Below are 19295 nucleotides of genomic sequence, written 5' to 3'. Positions count from 1 at the left end.
CTTTGCATGGCAGAGTTTTAACTTGCACTTGTAGATGCAGCAATGAACTGTGTTCACTGACAGTGGTTTTCTGAATTGTTCCTGAGTCCATGTGGTAATATCCATTACAGAATGATGTCGGTTTTTAATGCAGTGCTGCCTGAGGGATCGAAGGTCACGGGCATTCAATGTCAGTTTTCTGCCTTGCCGCTTACTTGCAGAGATTTCTCCAGATTCTCTGAATCTTTTGATGATATTATGTACTGTAGATGATGAAATCCCTAAATTCCTTGCAATTGCACGTTGAGAAACGTTGTTCTTAAAATGTTGGACTGTATCCTCACGGAGTTGTTCACAAAGTGTTGAACCTCGCCTCATCCTGGCTTGTGAACGACTGAGCCTTTCAGGGATGCTCCCTTTATACCCAATCATGACACCCACCTGTTTCCAATTAACCTGTTCACCTGTGGAATGTTCCAAACAGGTGTTTTTTGAGCATTCCTCAACTTTCCCAGTCTTTTGTTACCCCTGTCCTAACTTTTTTGGAATGTGTTGCAGGCATCAAATTCAAAATGAGTGAATATTTGCAAAAAATAATAAAGTTTATCAATTTGAACATTAAATATCTTGTCTTTGTAGTGTATTCAATTGAATATAGGTTGAAAATGATTTGCAAATCATCATATCCTGTTTTTATTTATGTTTTACACAACATCCCAAATTCGTTGGAATTGGGGTTGTAGAATGTGATGGGACCCATTTGATGAAGAAAAAAAACAGCATAGCATTATGAAGAAATCTGAAATCCAGATCCTGGCAGAAGTGTATCCAATCAGATTTTTTTTTTCTCTGTAGTATCTAGGTAGTTAAAGCCAAGCACGCTTTTCCATTGGTTATTATTTCAGGAAAGGGATTGAAGGCCTAACCTGTCAGATTAACCACTAACATAATTGGGAACGGACCTAGAGCAATCAAGGAAAAATAATGAATACTGCTATTTTCATCAAATAAGCAGTTGAACTCAGTTGAAGTCATGATGGGACAAGCCTAAAAAAAAACTAAAAAAAAAGGAACAGTCTTAAAAGTTTGCATGGCTTCATGCATTAAACTGAAGCTTACATTTTTTTCATAGAAATCCATAATATGTCCAGACAGCAACTAGGTGAGTTGGCATAGAATGACTGCACTGTAAATAGTGGGCTTCCTCACAGAGAGGTCTAGAAATGGTTAAGCTAAAATTCACAATCAATATTCTAATGTTAGTGCCTTTTTAACAAATAAATGCTCACTGTCCAGATAAATACCTTTACATTTTTTTTGTAAATTCCTAGACTCTTACACACCACTGTATACTGACTTGAACTCTTTCTTCTAGGTCTGGATCACTTGTTCTGACTAAAAGTCTTCCAGATTCTCTGACTACGTGGGAGATGAAAGCTGTTGGGGTGTTCAACAATGGTAAGATAAGGCAACTGCTCTGTGTTAGCACCACCAGGTGGTGAATGAAGGAGGTACATTTGGTAGAAATTCTTGACCATTTAAACACTAACCCCAGTCAAACTGCAACTGCTGACAGATATGGAAAATAAACTATTCAATATTAATTGAGACAAGGGTGCCCATAAATAGAGATGTTGATTGGTTTTATTGTGCTGTGTTGTTCTCATTTTGTTTGCTCTGTGTGACTCTGCAGGAATATGTTTGTCAGATCCTGTGGAGGTGCGTGTTTCTCAGGACCTGAGTATTGATGTACCTCTGCCTTACTCCATGGTGCGTGGGGAGCAGATCGAACTCAAAGGCTCAGTGTACAATAAGAGAAATCGTGACATAAGGGTATGATTTTCCAGCTTATTAATTAACATCTGCTAACCTCAAAAAGTATCCCAAACTGTTGCAGTGTATTCATATCCTGTTTAAAAAAGGGCACAGCATTGCACAGTTTGAGAATGAGGTACATATGGTTGTCTGCAAATGTACAAATATTTGGGCAACCCTGGTCAAATTACATGTTCTGTTTGTTTGAAAAGAAGTTAGCACATCCTCTACACAGAACATACTTCTGCCCATTTTAATGCACAATTACTGTTCATTTGTTGAATTTGGCATATTGGGAAAATAAATAAAACATAAAATCTGGCCTGTGCAAAAGTTATGGCACAATTTTATGTTTTCATATTCACATATCCAATTTAATATCCATTCTTTTACAATATGTTAAACTGAAATAAGTAAATAGAAAATTGCAAAAAAAGTTGAGGAAAAATGCCATATTTGTATTTATTTACAATAAAATATAATTTGACCAGGGGTATTTAAACTTTTGCATACAACTTCCAGATTTATATAAAATTTATATAAAAATTAAACACCACATTTACTTATATCTACATATACAGACTAAAGCCTGTTTAGTTTTTATTGTTTTTACAATTAATACACCTATAACAATTTTTGTAAAAATACCAGATGTTTAAAGTATCAAAAGTGGCCAGTGTAGGCCATGTAGGAGGAGAACAGAGTGGAGGGACACAGCACCTCCACACATTTATTCCTGTGTGTCCACCCCAACAACACATGTAATATAAATATATAGATGGTGTTTACAGTGTGAACCCACTGAAAATGTGTTATTTTATATGTTCTTCACAGAAAATAAACAATGGCCATGTAATCAGCGGTTGTAATAATACTAAAATCACACATTTTTTTTCTTTTGGTAAACATTAAAAATGGGTCCCACAGACCCCAACACTACGCAAGGGTTAATTCTGTTGGTTTCATGTTTCTAATGCGCAAAACTACACAATATCATAAGTGGACATCACGGGGAAAAAATATAAAACCCAAACAAAACATAGGATAAGGGCCATTTGTAAAAAACTCCTTCTATCTTTGCTTTTTTTCTCACAGCCTTTAGAAATGTTTAGAACGTAATATTGTGGTCTTCTAATAAAGGAAATTCAGCTGTACAGTTCTATTGAATCATCTGACAATACAACCTGTAACTGTCTCTCTTCCTCTGTTTCTCTCTTTCAATGATCAGTACAGTGTAACTCTCTCTGCATCAGATGGAGTGTGTGTGTTTCATGGAACTCTGTGGACACAGGATGGAGACCCTCATGTAAACAAGGGTAGGATTGGACCCCAATCTGTGGCCATGGTCCGATTCTATATCATGGCGTTAGAAGCTGGCACTCATGAACTCACATTCACCCTCTCAACCATGTCAACAATGGACACAGTGGTCAAGAAACTGAGAGTAGTGGTAAGACAGATTGAAATGTCTATTATTTTAAAGGGAAATTTGACAGATTTTTCAAACTTTCTACATAATTGTAGGGTTAAGATTTAAACAAAGTAATTTAAATTGGTTTGATGTGAAATGCTCAGTTATAGAGAACTAAGTTCTTACAAAATCAGAATTATTCATAGTGGTGGTGATAAGAACCAGATATCTGAAGAGTTTAATGCCTCCCAAAGCTATATCACAAATAGTTATTACTTGAATATACTGCTTAATTCCAGAGACTTTGTTTTTCTTACTTGCTTACTTTTATTAATTACTTAATTACTTTTTATTTGGATTCACCATTTTTCTGTTATTACCAACAGTATATATATATATATATATATATATATATATATAATATATATATATAAAACCCCAATTCCAAAGAAGTTGGGACGTTGTGTAAAACATAAATAAAAACAGAATACAATGATTTGCAAATGCTTTTCAACCTATATTCAATTGAATACACTACAAAGAAAAGATATTTAATGTTCAAACAGATAAACTTTATTGTTTTTTGCAAATATTCACTCATTTTGAATTTGATGCCTGCAACAGAGTTATGTTATTGGAATACTTTATTTTAAATTTAATGCATCACTTTTATCAGTAAGGCCAACATTATTAATTATGCTTCAGCTGTGCATTTCGCTGTTACATGTATACATGTATAACCCCTTTCCAAAAAAGTTGAGAAATTTGCAAATTGTGAATAAAAACAGAATGTAATGATATGCAAATCATTCAAACCCTGTATGTACTTGAAAATAGTACAAAGACAACATTTCAAATGTTGAAACTGTTTATTGTTTTTTTTTGTTTGTTTTTTGTTTTATATATGCCCATTTTGAAACTGATGCCAGCTACATGTTTCAAAAAATTTGGTATATTTACCACTGTGTTGTATCATCCGCTCTTTTAACAACACTTTGTAAGTGTTCAGGAACTGAGGAGACCAACTGCTGTAGTTTTGAAAATAGAAAGAACCATGCTGTTGCAATATACGCAGAACGTTTTTTTGCTTTGTCTTGTTGAAATAGGTAAGGTCTTCCTTGAAAAAGATGTTGTCTGGATGGCAGCATATGTTGCTCCAAAACCTGTATATACACTTGTTGGCCACTTTATTAGGTAGGTTTCAATTGCTTGTTAACACAAATAGCTAATCAGCCAATCACATGGGCGCAACTCAATGCATTTAGGCATGTAGAGGTGGTCAAGACAACTGGCTGAAGTGCAAACTGAGCATCAGAACGGGGCAGAAAGGTGATTTAACTTTGAACGTGGCATTGTTGGTGGTGCCAGACGGGTTGGTCTGAGTATTTCAGAAACTGCTGATCTACTGGGATTTTCACGCACAACCATCTCTGGGGTTTACAGGGAACGGTCCGAAAAAGATATAATATCCAGTGAGCGGCAGTTGTGTGGACGAAAATGCCTTGTTGATGAGAGAGGTCAGAGGAGAATGGGCAGACTGGTTCGAGATGATAGAAAGGCAACAGTAACTCAAATAAATAAACAAAATCTCTGAGGAATGTTTCCAAAACCTTGTTGAAAGTATGCCACAAAGAATTAAGGTAGGTCTGAAGGCAAAAGGGGGTCCAACCATTTACTAGCAAGGTGTACCTAATAAAGTGGTCATGAGTGTATCTTCCAGCATTAATGGTGCTTTCACAGATGTGCATGTCACCTTGCACCAGAAGACACTTCCAAATTGTCTCAGTTCATTTTAAAGGAGCTTGGGCCCAGACAAGGTGACAGCATTTCTGGATCCTGTTTACATATGGTTTCTTCTTTGCATAATATTGTTTTGCATGTGTGGATGCAGTGAAGAACTGAAGAACTTCAGTGAAGATCTGTGTTCACAGACATTGTTTTTCAGAAGTGTTCCTGAGCCCATGTAGTGATTTCTACTAGAGAATTTACTGTTGTTAATGCACGGCCTGAAGGTCAGCCAATACTGTTTTTTGTCCTTGTCTCTTGCATACAGAGATTTCTCCAGATTCTTTGAATCTTGTAGTGATTTTATGTATCGCAGATGAGTAAATCACCAAGTTCTATGCTATTTTACATTGAGAAATGTTATCCCCAGAGCCATCAGAACTGACAGTATGTGAGGTGTCCTTGAGCAACGCACTTAACCCCCAACAGCTCTCTGGGCGCCATGGATAGGGCTGCCCAACCTCACTCACTGCCCCCTACTGTATGTTCAAGTTCATATTCACAGATGAGTTAGAATGCAGAGGTGAGGGAGGCAGTGTGGGATTAATAAGAGTCACTTAATCTTCACTTCTGAAAGACTCCATCATGTTACCAACCTGTTGTCAATGAACTAAATTAGTTGTGAGATGTTGCACCAGGTGATTTTTAGCGTTACACAACTTTACCAGTCATTTATTACCTCTGTCCCCACTTTTCCAAAACTTGTTGCTAGCATTCAAATTCAAAATGGGCATATAATTTTCAAAGAACAATAAAATAGGCCTTAAAAGATTTGCACATTACTGCATTCTGGTTTTATTTACATTTTGCACAGCATCCCAATTTGTTTAGAAAAAAGGTTGTATATATAAACTCAATAGCAGTTTTAATTTTCTTGGCCTTTTACAGCCAGAGGGTGTTAGAAAGGAAATGTGGATTGGAGGCAGACTTGACCCACAAGGGGTCTATGGTAAGGACTTTTTAAAAGGTCTATTTTACTTTGTAATTTCTTCTGACAATACTTAACTTTATATATGAAATATTAACAATATCTTTCTAAAACATTCAGGAAAATCTGCAAATCGTGTTGAGCTCAGAAATTCCCTTCCTTTAAACCTTGTGCCCAAGTCAACTGTGGATCGTGTGCTAACAGTAAATGGTATGTTTGCTATATACATAATGTCTGCATTAAAGTATTATGTGGAGGCAAGTTCTGCTAATAGTTTAGGAGTTTATGATTTATACAGTGCTCATTTTCTGTGTGCATTTAGTAGTTAGAGTTGCATAAGTATGAGCTTTACTTTTTTCATTGTGTCCTTCTGTTCAGGTGAGGTTCTGGGGGAGTTGCTGTCCATCATTACTGATCCAAAGGGGATAATGCAGCTGATTAACTTGCCCAGAGGCTCAGCAGAAGTGGAACTTCTGGGTCTTCTTCCAGTCTTCTATGTGTATGATTACGTGGAGCAGACTGAGCTGTGGGGGCAGCTAGGGACAGCTGTCAGTAGCACTGGTTTGAAGAGAAAGATAAACGAAGGTGTGACATGTTTTATACTAGACTGGATTACATAAGCCTAGGCTAGATTTGAATAGTATAGAATGACTTCATTCAGTGAAGTTGGCACAGATTCACCTTCTATTGTGTAAGTCAGCATTTTATAGTACTACAAACTGTGTAACATCATGTACTAGTCCTAAATCAAGCTATGAAATAGATGACTGTAGTAGACTTACTTTCATGCCACATCCTTTCTGTGCACAGGAGTAGTAGCTTGCTAATAGCATAGATGAAGCAAATTTCACATTTCAATTTGTTGACATGGCCAATTTAAGACTAGAAACATTGTGAAATAAAAAAAACACATTTTTAACTTCACCAAAAAATGCATCTCTATGTAATGCAGTAGTTTAAGAACAATGTACCGATTGCAATGATTTTTCAGGTATTTCAAAAAAATGGTATATAATATTATTAAAAGATTTGAGGACAATTTGTGCACATCAAAGAGCAAGGCCAAAAAACACAGCTGAATGTGTGTATTTTCAATCCCTCAGACAGCACTGTATTAAACACTTACATGCTTTTATGACGGATATCACCACATGGGTCTCAGAAATACTTCGACCAATAAGCAATGTTTATGGCAGCAAGCTAAGACTGCACAGTGGAAGCCACATATCAGTAACATCCAGAAACGCTGGCATGGCTGCTTAGTCAGTCCAGATCCGACCCCCCCCCCCAAACCCCCCCCCCCCCCCCCCCCCCCCCCCCAACCAATGTTTCTATGATTACAATGTATCTACTATTATAAACTTTGTAAGGAAAATACTTATACAATCGAAAATGCATTTGAATGTATTTAAGTATGGGCGCTTCTCCTAGGTATCACCAGCATCATGTCATTTAAGTTGCAGCGGGAGCACAGTTTCAGTTTATGGAAGAACAAAGAACCCAGCACATGGTAAGTTCAAGCTTTTTTTAACCTATAGTTATCTGCAGGGCTACTTCTGAAAATGTAAAGGCCCTAAACACCTTAAAAAAACACATTTAAATGTAATTAAATGTATTGCACCTACACTTTTGTCTAGGCTGACTGCTCTTGTGGTGAGGACTCTGGCTCAAGTGGACAAATATGTGACAGTGGATCACGATGTACTGTCCAACACAATTCGCTGGCTGATTACACAGTGTCAGAATCCAGATGGCTCCTTCAGTGAGAAATCTAGCTATAAGCCAAAAAGACTCATGGTAAACTGGATTTCCTTTTCTTTGTCTGCCTTGTTAGAAATCGTTGAACAGAAGACTAATGTTCCCTTTGCAAAAACAACCTGCAAAGACATTAACAGAATCTAATCAGACCTAATCAAGGTCCTGCTGTATTCATTAAGGGCTGTCTCCTACATTTTTGTACTTTTTATTTTTCCCTAAGATCCAATTATGAAGGTTGTATAGCTTTACATGCCTAAAACAGGCATGCTAAATCAGGCATAATCATTTTCTAAACTCTCTTTATTCTACAGAATTAAACAGGCTGTTTTTGTTATTGTCTCTAAGACTAATGTGTGTGTGGTTATACACCAATATGTCAAAACATTATGACCACTCATACATGAAGTGAATAATATTGATTATTTTGTAACAGTGGAGTTAAGGCCTGGGATATATTAGATGGTAAGTAAACAGTCAGTTCATGATGTCGATGTGTTAGATGCAGGGGAAATTGGCAGGCATGAAGTATATTAGTATATATATAAAGTATATAAATATATACATACATATACATACACACACACACACATACATATATATACATACATACACTTTAACATTATATGTCCAAAAGCATTCAGACATCTTTCAAGTTACTGAATTCGTAGCTACCCATTGCTGACACAGGCATTCCAGTTGCACACAGCTTATACAGTCTCCACAGTAGAGTGTTTCTAATAGAATGGGACACTCTGGAGGAGCCACACATGAAGTCTTGCCCAATGCTCAATGCCAAGCATCTGCTAGAGGGATATAAAACCCCCCAGCACTGAGCTATGGTGCAGTGGAACTGTGTTCTGTGGAGTCAATGCCTTTAGGATGAGTTGTAGTGGCATTTGTGATTAAAAACTAAACATCCAACATCAATACCTGGCCTCACTAACTCTCTTGTGGCTGAATACAATAAAATCCTCACAGCAATGTTCCACCATCTAGTGTGAAGCCTTCACAGAAGTGTAGAGACTGTTAGGTTTAAAGTGATGTTAAATTAGTTCAAATTAGGTAAGTAAAATATATAAAGATATCTCCCACAGTAAACAAACTTAAATTGTCTGCAAATTTTGTGTAGAGAATGTGCAAAGTAATATTCGTTTAGAAAAATAATATAACATGTAATGTCAACAGCGGCACCCACATGTTAATGTATATACAGAGGTTATGACACTTTTCCATTGTATATCTATGACAAAGTCTGTTATTTGATAAAGTGTGGGAAAAATCAGTTTATGCCCTTCAATTAAACAATGTTTGAAAATCAATCAGTTACACCTTGAGTTGATACTCTAAAGAGGTAGTTATCTACCATTTAGTAAAAATCAAAACCCTGGATTTACAACACCTACAACCTCTATAAGACAACAGAATACCTCTTTAGAATATCATGACTATGGATGAGACATATTGAAGTCATTCATGTGATATATTCTGGGTTTTTTTTTCATATTTCAAAGGGTGCAGGGGCAGATGTCACTGAGCAAACAGTCTACCTCACATCATTTGTGGTAATTGGGATCAAAAATGCCTTGGGAGTCCCCAAGTCCAATTTACAGGTAAGAATATAACATTATAATGCAATCTTAATATATAATATTGTAGTTTAGTAAATTTTTTTACAATGAGGTAACCAGAGGTCTCTCTCTGCAGATATATCAAGATGCACTGGACAGGGCTGTGCAGTACTTGTCTTTACACGTGCTAAAACTGAAAAGTTTGTATGTGAGAGCTATAGCAGCATATGCCATGACACTTATTGACCTCAACAGCTGGCACGCAGTAAACCTGTACGAGAAACTAAAGAAAGAGTCTGAAATTAAAGGTGAAAGGTTATGATTTTTACAGTCATCCGAAGCTCACAACACTTGAATATACTTTTATATAAAAATCAGGAAGCACTATTACAATAACAGATTGTACTTCATGGTAACAACTTTTGTAATTCCCAGAGATTTAATTGCTAGTCGTTTGCTTTGTGAGTTTAGGAAGCCCAGCTATTGTTCGCTTCTGGCAAGAAAAAGATGTTTCTCAGGATCCACTAAAGCCAAACAAGGCCACAGCATTGACAGTAGAAACCACTGTCTACGTCCTGCTCAGCACCTTACTTCGAGGAGACATAACATACGCTAAGCCTATTGTTAATTGGCTGACCCAGGATCAGCGATATGGAGGAGGCTTCTTCTCGACCCAGGTATTCAGCCACAGTGAACTTATTTAAAGGGTCCATATCTCACATTTTTTAGACATTTTATTTTTTGCTTGAGGTCCACTTGTGATGTTTACGCAAAGAGAATTGTTTGTGATGTGGTGGTGATAGAAAACAAGTATACAAAATGCCTCTAAAAGTTACGTAACAGAAAGCTATTACATGGAATGGTTATGAATTTGCGGTCAGATGGCTAAAATATTGCTTTACAATAATTCTGAAATAAGCTTTTGGGCTAAAATCCATTCATGGTGGAGAGGTACATGCAGGGCATTGGTAAGGCACACTAATCCCACAAAAAATATACACTATATTTCCAAAAGTATTCAGTCATCTGCCTTTACATGCATATGAACTTATGTGACATCCAATGCTTAATCCATAGGGTTTAATATTATGTCGGTCCACCCTTTGCAGCTATAACAGCTTCAACTCTTCTGGGAAGGCTTTCCAGAAGATTTAGGAGTGTGTTTATGGGAATTTTTGACCATTCTTCCAGAAGCGTATTTGTGAGGTCAGACACTGATCTTGGACAAGAAGGCCTGGCTCGCAGTCTCCACGCTCTAATTCATCCCAAAGGTGTTCTATCGGGTTGAGGTCAGGACTCTGTGCAGGCAAGTCAAACTCGCTCATCCATGTCTTTATGGACCTTGCTTTGTGCTCTGGTGCACAGTCACATTGGAACAGGAAGGGGCCGTCCCCAAACTGTTTCCACAAATTTGGGAGCATGAAATTGTCCAAAATCTCTTGGTCTGCTGAAGCATTAAGAGTTGCTTTTACTGGAACTAAGGGGCTGAGCCCAACTCCTGAAAAACAACCCCACACCATAATCCCCCCTCCACCAAACTTTACACTTGCAGTCAGACAAGTACTGTTCTCCTGGCAACTCAGACTTGTCCACTGGATTGCCAGACGGAGAAGCGTGATTCGTCACTCCAGAGAACACGTCTCCACTGCTCTAGAGTCCAGTGGTGGCACTTTACGCCACTGCATTCGACGCTTTGCATTTCACTTGGTGATGTAAGACTTGGATGCAGCTGCTCGGCCATGGAAACCCATTCCATGAAGCTCTCTACACAATGTTCTTGAGCTAATCTGAAGGCCACAGGATGTCTGGAGGTCTGTAGCAATTGACTCTGCAGAGAGTTGGCGACCTCTGTGCACTATGAGCCTCAGCATCTGCTGACCCTGCTCTGTCATTTTACATGGCCTTCCACTTCATGGCTGAGTTGCTGTCATTCCCAATCGCTTCCTCTTTCTTATAATACCACTGACAGGTGACTGTGGAATATTTAGTAGTGAATAAATTTCACAACTGGACTTCTTGCACAGGTGGCGTCCTATCACAGTACCATGCTGGAATTCACTGAGCTCCTGAGAGCGAACTATTGTTTCACAAATGTTTGTAGAAGCAGTCTGCAGGCCTAGGTGCTTGGTTTTATATACCTGTGGCCATGGAAGTGATTGGAACACCTGAATTCAATGATTTGGATGGGTGATTGAATACTTTTGGAAATATAGTTTTTTAGTTATTTCCTCTACAATTAACCATTTCGCCCCAAACCACTCCAAATGATTATATTTGTTTTTATATGAATTATAATATTTTGCAAAATTTGTGAAATTCCCATTTACAGTGGACTGATATATGTAAATTATTTGTGTTGTGACAAGCTGCTCTGTACTATACTCATTTAAATCTGGTATATTTCTAGGTATTATTTGTTTCTGTCTAAACAACAGAAAACAAACATGCATTAACAGGCATTATAAATGAAGCCATTGTACGTATACTAAGACTTCATTATCTTTAACAATTCTAAACTCTGTTACACTCATCTGTTGCTCTATTTTCTAGGATGCTATTCTAACACTAGAGGCTATAACCAAGTACAGAATCTTAGCTAAAAAAGCCTTTCTGCAAATGGAGGTCGATGTGTCCTACAGAAGTAAAGGACCAATTGGCCATATTAGTTTGTCCCAGAGTAAGCCTGTGGGGAAACCTATAGAGGTACAATTGCTCCTTTTTCCAATTCAGTAATAGCTGGATGTTTTCAGCTTGTGTATTTGCTATTAAACCAGCTGTTTGTTGTTCCTTTGAAAAGGTGGCCTATACTGATGATGTCATACTGAAAACAGCATACAGTTCTGGGGTGTCATTTGCTAATGTAAGTGCATGTCATGCAAATATAACCTAAATGCCTTTTGATATGTACACTCTTAAAAACACACGGCAAAGGAGCATTTGAGCAATGCCAAACTTTTTGCCTAGTGAATATTTCTGGTTGAAAGAGGGCCAAAAGGACAATCTGTATAATTTATCAAATTTGGACTTGGATTTTAGACTAAAATCCTTTTGCTTTGAATGACCGTATACCTTAATTATTTTGATTTTATTCAAATAAAAGATTGAATATTCCATATTGTCACTAGCAAAATAATCATAATACTTCCAACTTTCAGTAGTGACAATTTTAGCTAATCTTGAACATAACTCAAAATGCCAGTCAGTACATGACCAGCAAACACTGCTTTGAATACTCATACACGTGTAAGATCATGAGAGTTTTCATTAAAACACAATAAGTTTACTTAAGTGCAAAAATATGTGTGTTTGGTAGTGACTTTGGGACCCAATTACTTAAACAAAGGAGATCTAACAGCTCCCCATGTGGCCATGAGGCACAGGGATCTCTAAAAGAAAAAAGACATTTAAGACATTTAAATGAAAAATGAAAAAGACATTTAAGTATTTTTAAAAATATAGTATAGAATCAGTGCCTCCACTATATCACCCTTAACACATGTCACTTTATTCATATCACTTATACATCACCAGTATCTATCTATCTATCTATCTATCTATCTATCTATCTATCTATCTATCTATCTATCTATCTATCTATCTATCTATCTATAAATACGTTTTTTCTCTTATTGGGTGAGGGTGGCATTAGGGTAACTTTACTGGCAGACCAAATCAAATGTCCTCATGGGCCAACATTGTTCTGGAGGTTACATTTTTGCCAGCCATGCCATAGAAAAACCACCTTTGGTTCCCTAAAGACACTTTCAAGATATACTCCAAAGTTTTTCAACCTAATCCATATTAGCTTGATCTGTAGTGCAATCAATAACCTCGGACACTAAATTAGATCCCTGTACTTAGTAAAAGAACAGAACAATCATCGGCTCAAAATATTATAGAAAATAATGAACAGAAGTTTTGAGTGAATGTGTTTTCTATTCTTTTACAAAATACAGGGAAAAGTGTCCAAATTACTGTCACTGTCTACTGTCTGAGTGGCCATACATTGCAGATGTGGCAAATAAAGATTTGGTTGGAAACACTGGAACGTCCCGTTAAAGAATCATTCATTTTTAGTAGATGTTGAATGGCACTGCCCCAAAAAAACCCATGGGCACCTTCATGTGTAAGAGTGTTACTTAAAAGGTCTCTTTTAGGTAATATGTTGCTTTTAACAAACACAGTTCAGTGAGTAAAATACTTATATATATGACTGTATGAACCCTAGTCTATGCTTTTCCTTTCACAGTTAAGAACAGTGTACTATGAAACCATACAGAACGATGAAAACTGTCGCTTTGACCTATCCATAGATGTTCACCCCCGTAACCCATCCTCCCATGGTAGGTTTATATATGTGATACAATCAGACAGGTTTTCTCTTCAGAAATGAATATATTTTAATGTAAAGATGGACATCTGTTTGACCAGAACCTATGGAGCGGTCACCAAGGATTGTTGCCTGTGCAAAGTGAGTTCTCAATTCAATCACTTCTTTAGCAGTTTATAGTTAGTGTTGTTTTATGAATCTGAGTAAAAATGCAAAAAATAAAGGGCATACATTATGGAAATTGTTTTTCCTTGCTGTTTTTTAAATAAGAGTTTGATGTAGTAAGTTTACATTGCAAGATTTACAAGATTCAAAACACACATTTCACTCCACAGTCCAAACTGTCCATTTAACACAAGTTAACTGTCATTCATTGTTTCTGTGATGCCACAAAAAAAAAAAAAACACACACACATATGGGTCATTCTCCATTTGGAGCAGGAATTCTGAATTCAGGTGGATACATTAAAAAAAAAAAAATTCTTTCATCCTAAAACTAAATAGTCTTAATATGTCCATTAACATCTCCTATTATCATACAGTATATGCAAAAGAAGAGCTTAATTCCAAACATATTTTACAGTCACTGGTGTTATATGAATATGGTTTAACATACCAGTGACATTCTGGTTAAAACTGAGGATTTTGTAATTGGCTGAGTCAGTGGTGGTCAGGTGACCTTGTGCACCATTTAAAATCAGTAACAAAATGATATGTTTTTTTTTTTTACAACATTTTAACTGTCCAGCCATTAAAGCACATAACACCTATGCCAAACAGAAGTTCTGTGCTGCCTGATAAACAAAATTAATAATAAATTCATGAAATATAATAAGCAAGTGTCAACTTGCCTTCTAATGCCTTGACATGCTTCCTCTCTGAGCCTTGACCCAAAGAAGTAGTTTAATGGACCTGAACATACTATGTTAAAATGTAAAATAAGAGTCCTCATAACACCAGTGACCGAAATATCTGTGACCATAAGTTTTTTTTTAAATAAAATACATATTTTTTAAGCAGCACAACATTGATTATATAAAAAGTAAACATGAATCTGTTTTATACAAATTACTAAGTTAAACCTTTTCAAAATATTTCAAAAATTGGTATTGATGAGTGTTACATATGCAGAGCGAATATGAAACAGGAAAAAAAAGAAGAATCAGAGAATCATAAGGGAAAAGTACTATTTAATCTTCGGTCAACTGTGTAAATGTACATATTGACTTTTGGAGCTGTGCCTAATATTTTAAGCCTCTGCAACCTTTGTGACTTGGTTTCCCACTCGAAATGTAGAATGACCCATTTACATGTATCCACCAGTTCAGCCTAGAGCAACTTGATTCCACCCATTCACGCTGAAGTTATAAAGAGTGTTTCAGATTGGACTGCTTTTTGAATGAGGCACAATAAAGAACAGCCAATCAGAACTGAGCTCATTGACATAAAACAGTGTTAAAGACACAGTAATAAAAACATCCTGTTTAATTCTAATGGACAAAAAGAGGGTAGAAATAATCATGGTGGATAGTTACATATTCACAGATTGTACGTTTTTTATCTCACAGATTTAAGCCACATGAAAACGAGGTGGAGCTAGAGGCAGGACACACAGTAATGGAAATAAATCTGCCCACTGGTGTGAGTCCAGTCCTAGAAGATCTAAAAAAGGTAAGAAACTCCGCTCAGTGTTTGTGTGTGATATTGATGAGGTCTCGAAATATCCAGCATTTGATATAATAAAAAAGTCTATTCTCTTTACCTCTTTACATGTTCCAGTTTAGGGATGGACTTGAGAGTCGTATCTCTGACTATGAAATAAATGGGAATGTACTTACTCTCCAGATGGATTCAGTGTGTACCTGCATTTTTTTTCATTAATAATAAAGTTAACATTACCCATCAGAACTGATATGTAAAATTCTCAAGCGCTTCTTGTTTGTCTTGTAGATACCCTCAGACGACTTGTACTGTGTGGGCTTCCGAATTCAAGAGGTGTTTCAAACTGGCACAAACAGTGCCTCTCTGTTCAAAGTGTATGAGTATCATGATCCAGGTAAAGTATCTCCAAAAAGCTTCTACTGGTTCTTTCTGACAATGAGAGTTTTGTTGATACTATAATTATAACAGGTAACATATTTCTAGGTTCTATGTGATTTTTTATTTATTTTTATTTATTTTTATTTAATGTATTGATTCTACAGAACTTTTTATCTGTACACTACATTGACTGGTTTGGCTCAGAGTATTACAGCTTTTATTTTAAGTTAAGTGATACTTTTTTAATCCCACAACTGGGCATTTAACCCATCCGTGAAGTGAAACACCACATACACACTAGTGTACACACACTAGGGGGCAGTGAGCAGCCCTATCCACGGCGAGCGGGGAGCAGCTTGGGGTTAGATGTCTTGCTCAAGGACACCTCAGTCATGGACTGTCGGTGCTGGGGATCGAACCGGCAACCTTCCGGTCACAGGGCCAGCCCATGATTGCCTCCATTAAAATAAAATAAACTGCCCCCCAGTTTAAAATAAAACACTTAAAAGCAGCATATTTTTGTGCAAAAGGTGATTTTATAAAACAGTGCCACTTAAGCTATAATAATCCAAAAATCGTAGCTGCCTCACTGAAAACTAAATATAAATACACCACAAACCATAAGTTGAATATATGCAAAACCTATGCTGAATCTAACACCAAGCAATAACTGACCTATATTCTGCAATTTTGTTGTACTTTATTTCTCTTCTCCTGAACTCCAATTATAATATTTGTGAGGTGTCATGTGCCAAAAACAGTCGTAATTAATTAATCATTAATATTTTCCAACCTCTCTTTTATGGAAAGGAATTTATGCCAAAATGAAAAGCACTACAGTGGAAAATCATTAAATGCCAGTACTTTTCCATAATGACATACAAAATATGTGAAAAGCAAAACCTCTACTACATTGTTTTCACATTGATTGCCCTCGTTACTGAAGAACAATGCATGAGTATTTGCATTTTAAAAACAAAATGCTGAATTCATGTCAGAACTCAATACAATCTCTTTGAAATGTATTGAGGGCATGGCTATATTGCTTTCCACTGTACTTTATACTGTACTTTCACGCAGTGCAGTCATACCAGTGATAACAGTGAAATACAATGCCCACATGACATTACTTTTTCATAGGTGGCATGTGGAATATGTGCCAAAATGAAAAGTAAAACCTTGATTACAATGTTTTCACGTTGCCCGACCTTTTTACTTCAAATGCATTTGCCTAACTGAAATGCAACCAAAACAGTAAAATGCAATGCATACACAAGTTCACATTTAAAAAGGTAACATGTGCATGTGTGCCAAATGAAAAGTAAAAGATCAATTACACTGATTTAATGTTGTTTTAAGTACTGCAAGGTGCAAAATAAAGCAACATAGTTGTGCCTTGATAACATTTGAAGACGCACGGTAATAAATTCTGACGAATTCAACATTTTGTTTTTAAAATACAAATGCTCATGCACTGTTTTTCAGTAAAGAAGTCAAACGACATGAAAAGAACGAGGTTGTGTTTTTCATTTTGGCACATATTCTGCATGTAACTATGGAAAAGAAATATTATGTATACATTGCATTTCACATTTTGTCCACTGTAGTGACTGCTTTTCCGTTCTGATTCCTCTACATACTCTTCATCCTTTAGAATGAAACAGTATTATGATGTCGGTAGACAGTAAGACAAGGGTTGGCCATTATCCACTGCCAGAAGTGCTCTTTATTAAACACACCAGCAAAAAGTCACATACAGAACATCAAACTCATAACGGACATCACCCCCATCTACACCCTTCTCCCTGTTGGTGACCCCCCTACACAAAACTCACTTCCTGACACAGACTGACACATTAACACACACAAAACATAAACTAGCAACAACCAACACAAACCAACACAGTAAGTCCCTCTGTTGGAGGATGTGCGCATAAGACATGTGTATGTGGATGAGCTCTGCTCTTATAGGCTGCCCTATTTTGTGCCTCATTCAAAAATAGTTCAAACAATCTTCATAAGTTCAGCGTGAATGGGCTAAACTGCTCTATGCTGAATAGGTGTATATAAGTCAATGTGATTGTTTGCATGACATCATGCTTACAAAGTTAACTTCTAGAACAAGTTGGGCATTTCCGTGCCATTATCTTGGAATGTCCAAACATTCCATCCAAATAATTAGCCAGTACTAAATACCCAGAATTTACGAGACTGTAAATGAAAGTGTTACCAAAATTATTTCACTCATAAATAACATATTTTGTATGCTGCTTTATAATAATGCTCTTTACCTGCTTTTCTACAGACAATCAGTGTTCAAAGTTCTACTACACACAGAGTCGCAGACTTCTCCGTCTCTGCAGTGGTACACAATGCCATTGCATGGCAGGTAACCCTCACTGTTTCAAACTTTTCCTTTGATACTGACTTTAAACCAGTGAATGGGTCCTTCATCAGTTTCAACTTCATTAAAACAAACAAAAGTAAATCTAAAGTAATCATGTGTAGCATCATACACTAACACAACATGATAACCAACACATGCCATAATACAAAATTATTTTATTGCATATGTGGTGAACTGGCCAAGAGAGTTGCTCATTTAGAACTGTCAATAATATTGATAACTGAGAAATATATCAATTATTTCCAAGATTAATTGATACATTTGTTTTTTAATTAGGCCAATTTAAAAATGGGATTACAGGAGCAACAGCAAAGGTTAGATTATAAAATATTTTACTGGAAAATAGATAAATTAAAATATATTTTTAAAGATTTGTATATGAATAATACACTAAATGGCCAAAAGTATGGGTATGTGAATTATTGAGATCAGATGACTTTAACCCTGGGACTGTAATAGGATGCCACCTTCACCACAAGTCAGTTCATTACATTTTTGTCCCACTAAATGAAATGTCTAACAAGCTCAGGTGTGGTGGTCTGGTGTCCACATACTTTTGGCCATTTAATGCATATAAAATTACCTGTATAAGTAACATCATGTGGCTTAAAAATACATATGTGTTGCAGTCAGGTTCTGCTTCTTAAGGCTGTTACAAACCCAACACAATGCGAGTAAACGACACAGAAATGCAAAATATTCCGACTATTAGAATATCTAACAAAAGCGTAACAGGGAACCTATGACATGGTGCAGGATGCTTTTCACTTTGGAAAAGCAAAAGGTGAATGGAGAGTTTCTCTGCCTCATTCAGAAGCTAGCACCTTCAGGAACTCTCTTACTCATGGCTCAGATGTTGGAGATGCAGCTCCTCAAGAGGTGAAGCACAAAACGAGCAGAATGTACTGCAAATTGATTTTGTTTGCTCCTAACAGAACAAACAAATGGTGACTCTGGGGCACTGTCCATTTTGGAAAAGTGAAAGTAGCATAAAGAGCTACACTGTTGCATTGAGGATCTAATGGAACTGAGTGCTTCCACTTGTTAGAACTCAGTCCCCTTTTACACCTGGTCACTTACTGTGACTAGTATTTGGATTGTATCCTAGATTTTAGCCACATGCATTTACACTTGGTAGTCAAATGCGTCTCAGGTTGGTCAGACTGAAATCTGTTTGCTGTGTGGTATGATATATGAAAATTATTTGTGATTATCTTCCTCAAAGACACAGATCATGTGCCCAGGGACAAAATTCATGGGGAAGAGTTTCGGTT

The 19295-nt window shown here is 36.7% G+C and overlaps 1 protein-coding gene across 1 annotated transcript in view; it reads left to right on the top strand.

The window, feature by feature from the left end:
* c5 (complement component 5) overlaps positions 1–19295 on the top strand; it is a 42681-nt gene that overhangs the window by 21473 nt on the left and 1913 nt on the right. The window contains exons 22-40 of the mRNA XM_037531934.1: positions 1355–1437; positions 1673–1812; positions 3023–3244; positions 5879–5939; positions 6039–6128; positions 6297–6503; positions 7350–7428; positions 7556–7715; positions 9188–9286; positions 9381–9552; positions 9716–9921; positions 11795–11947; positions 12042–12104; positions 13494–13587; positions 13676–13715; positions 15143–15245; positions 15354–15428; positions 15525–15630; positions 17920–18003. Of these exons, the coding sequence (XP_037387831.1) occupies positions 1355–1437; positions 1673–1812; positions 3023–3244; positions 5879–5939; positions 6039–6128; positions 6297–6503; positions 7350–7428; positions 7556–7715; positions 9188–9286; positions 9381–9552; positions 9716–9921; positions 11795–11947; positions 12042–12104; positions 13494–13587; positions 13676–13715; positions 15143–15245; positions 15354–15428; positions 15525–15630; positions 17920–18003 (2237 nt within the window). The remainder of the gene's footprint in view (positions 1–1354; positions 1438–1672; positions 1813–3022; positions 3245–5878; positions 5940–6038; positions 6129–6296; positions 6504–7349; positions 7429–7555; positions 7716–9187; positions 9287–9380; positions 9553–9715; positions 9922–11794; positions 11948–12041; positions 12105–13493; positions 13588–13675; positions 13716–15142; positions 15246–15353; positions 15429–15524; positions 15631–17919; positions 18004–19295) is intronic.

The sequence above is a fragment of the Pygocentrus nattereri genome, chromosome 20 (assembly GCF_015220715.1).
Source record: "Pygocentrus nattereri isolate fPygNat1 chromosome 20, fPygNat1.pri, whole genome shotgun sequence".
Lineage (NCBI taxonomy): Eukaryota > Metazoa > Chordata > Actinopteri > Characiformes > Serrasalmidae > Pygocentrus > Pygocentrus nattereri.
This window is presented reverse-complemented; position numbering and strand designations above follow the sequence as displayed.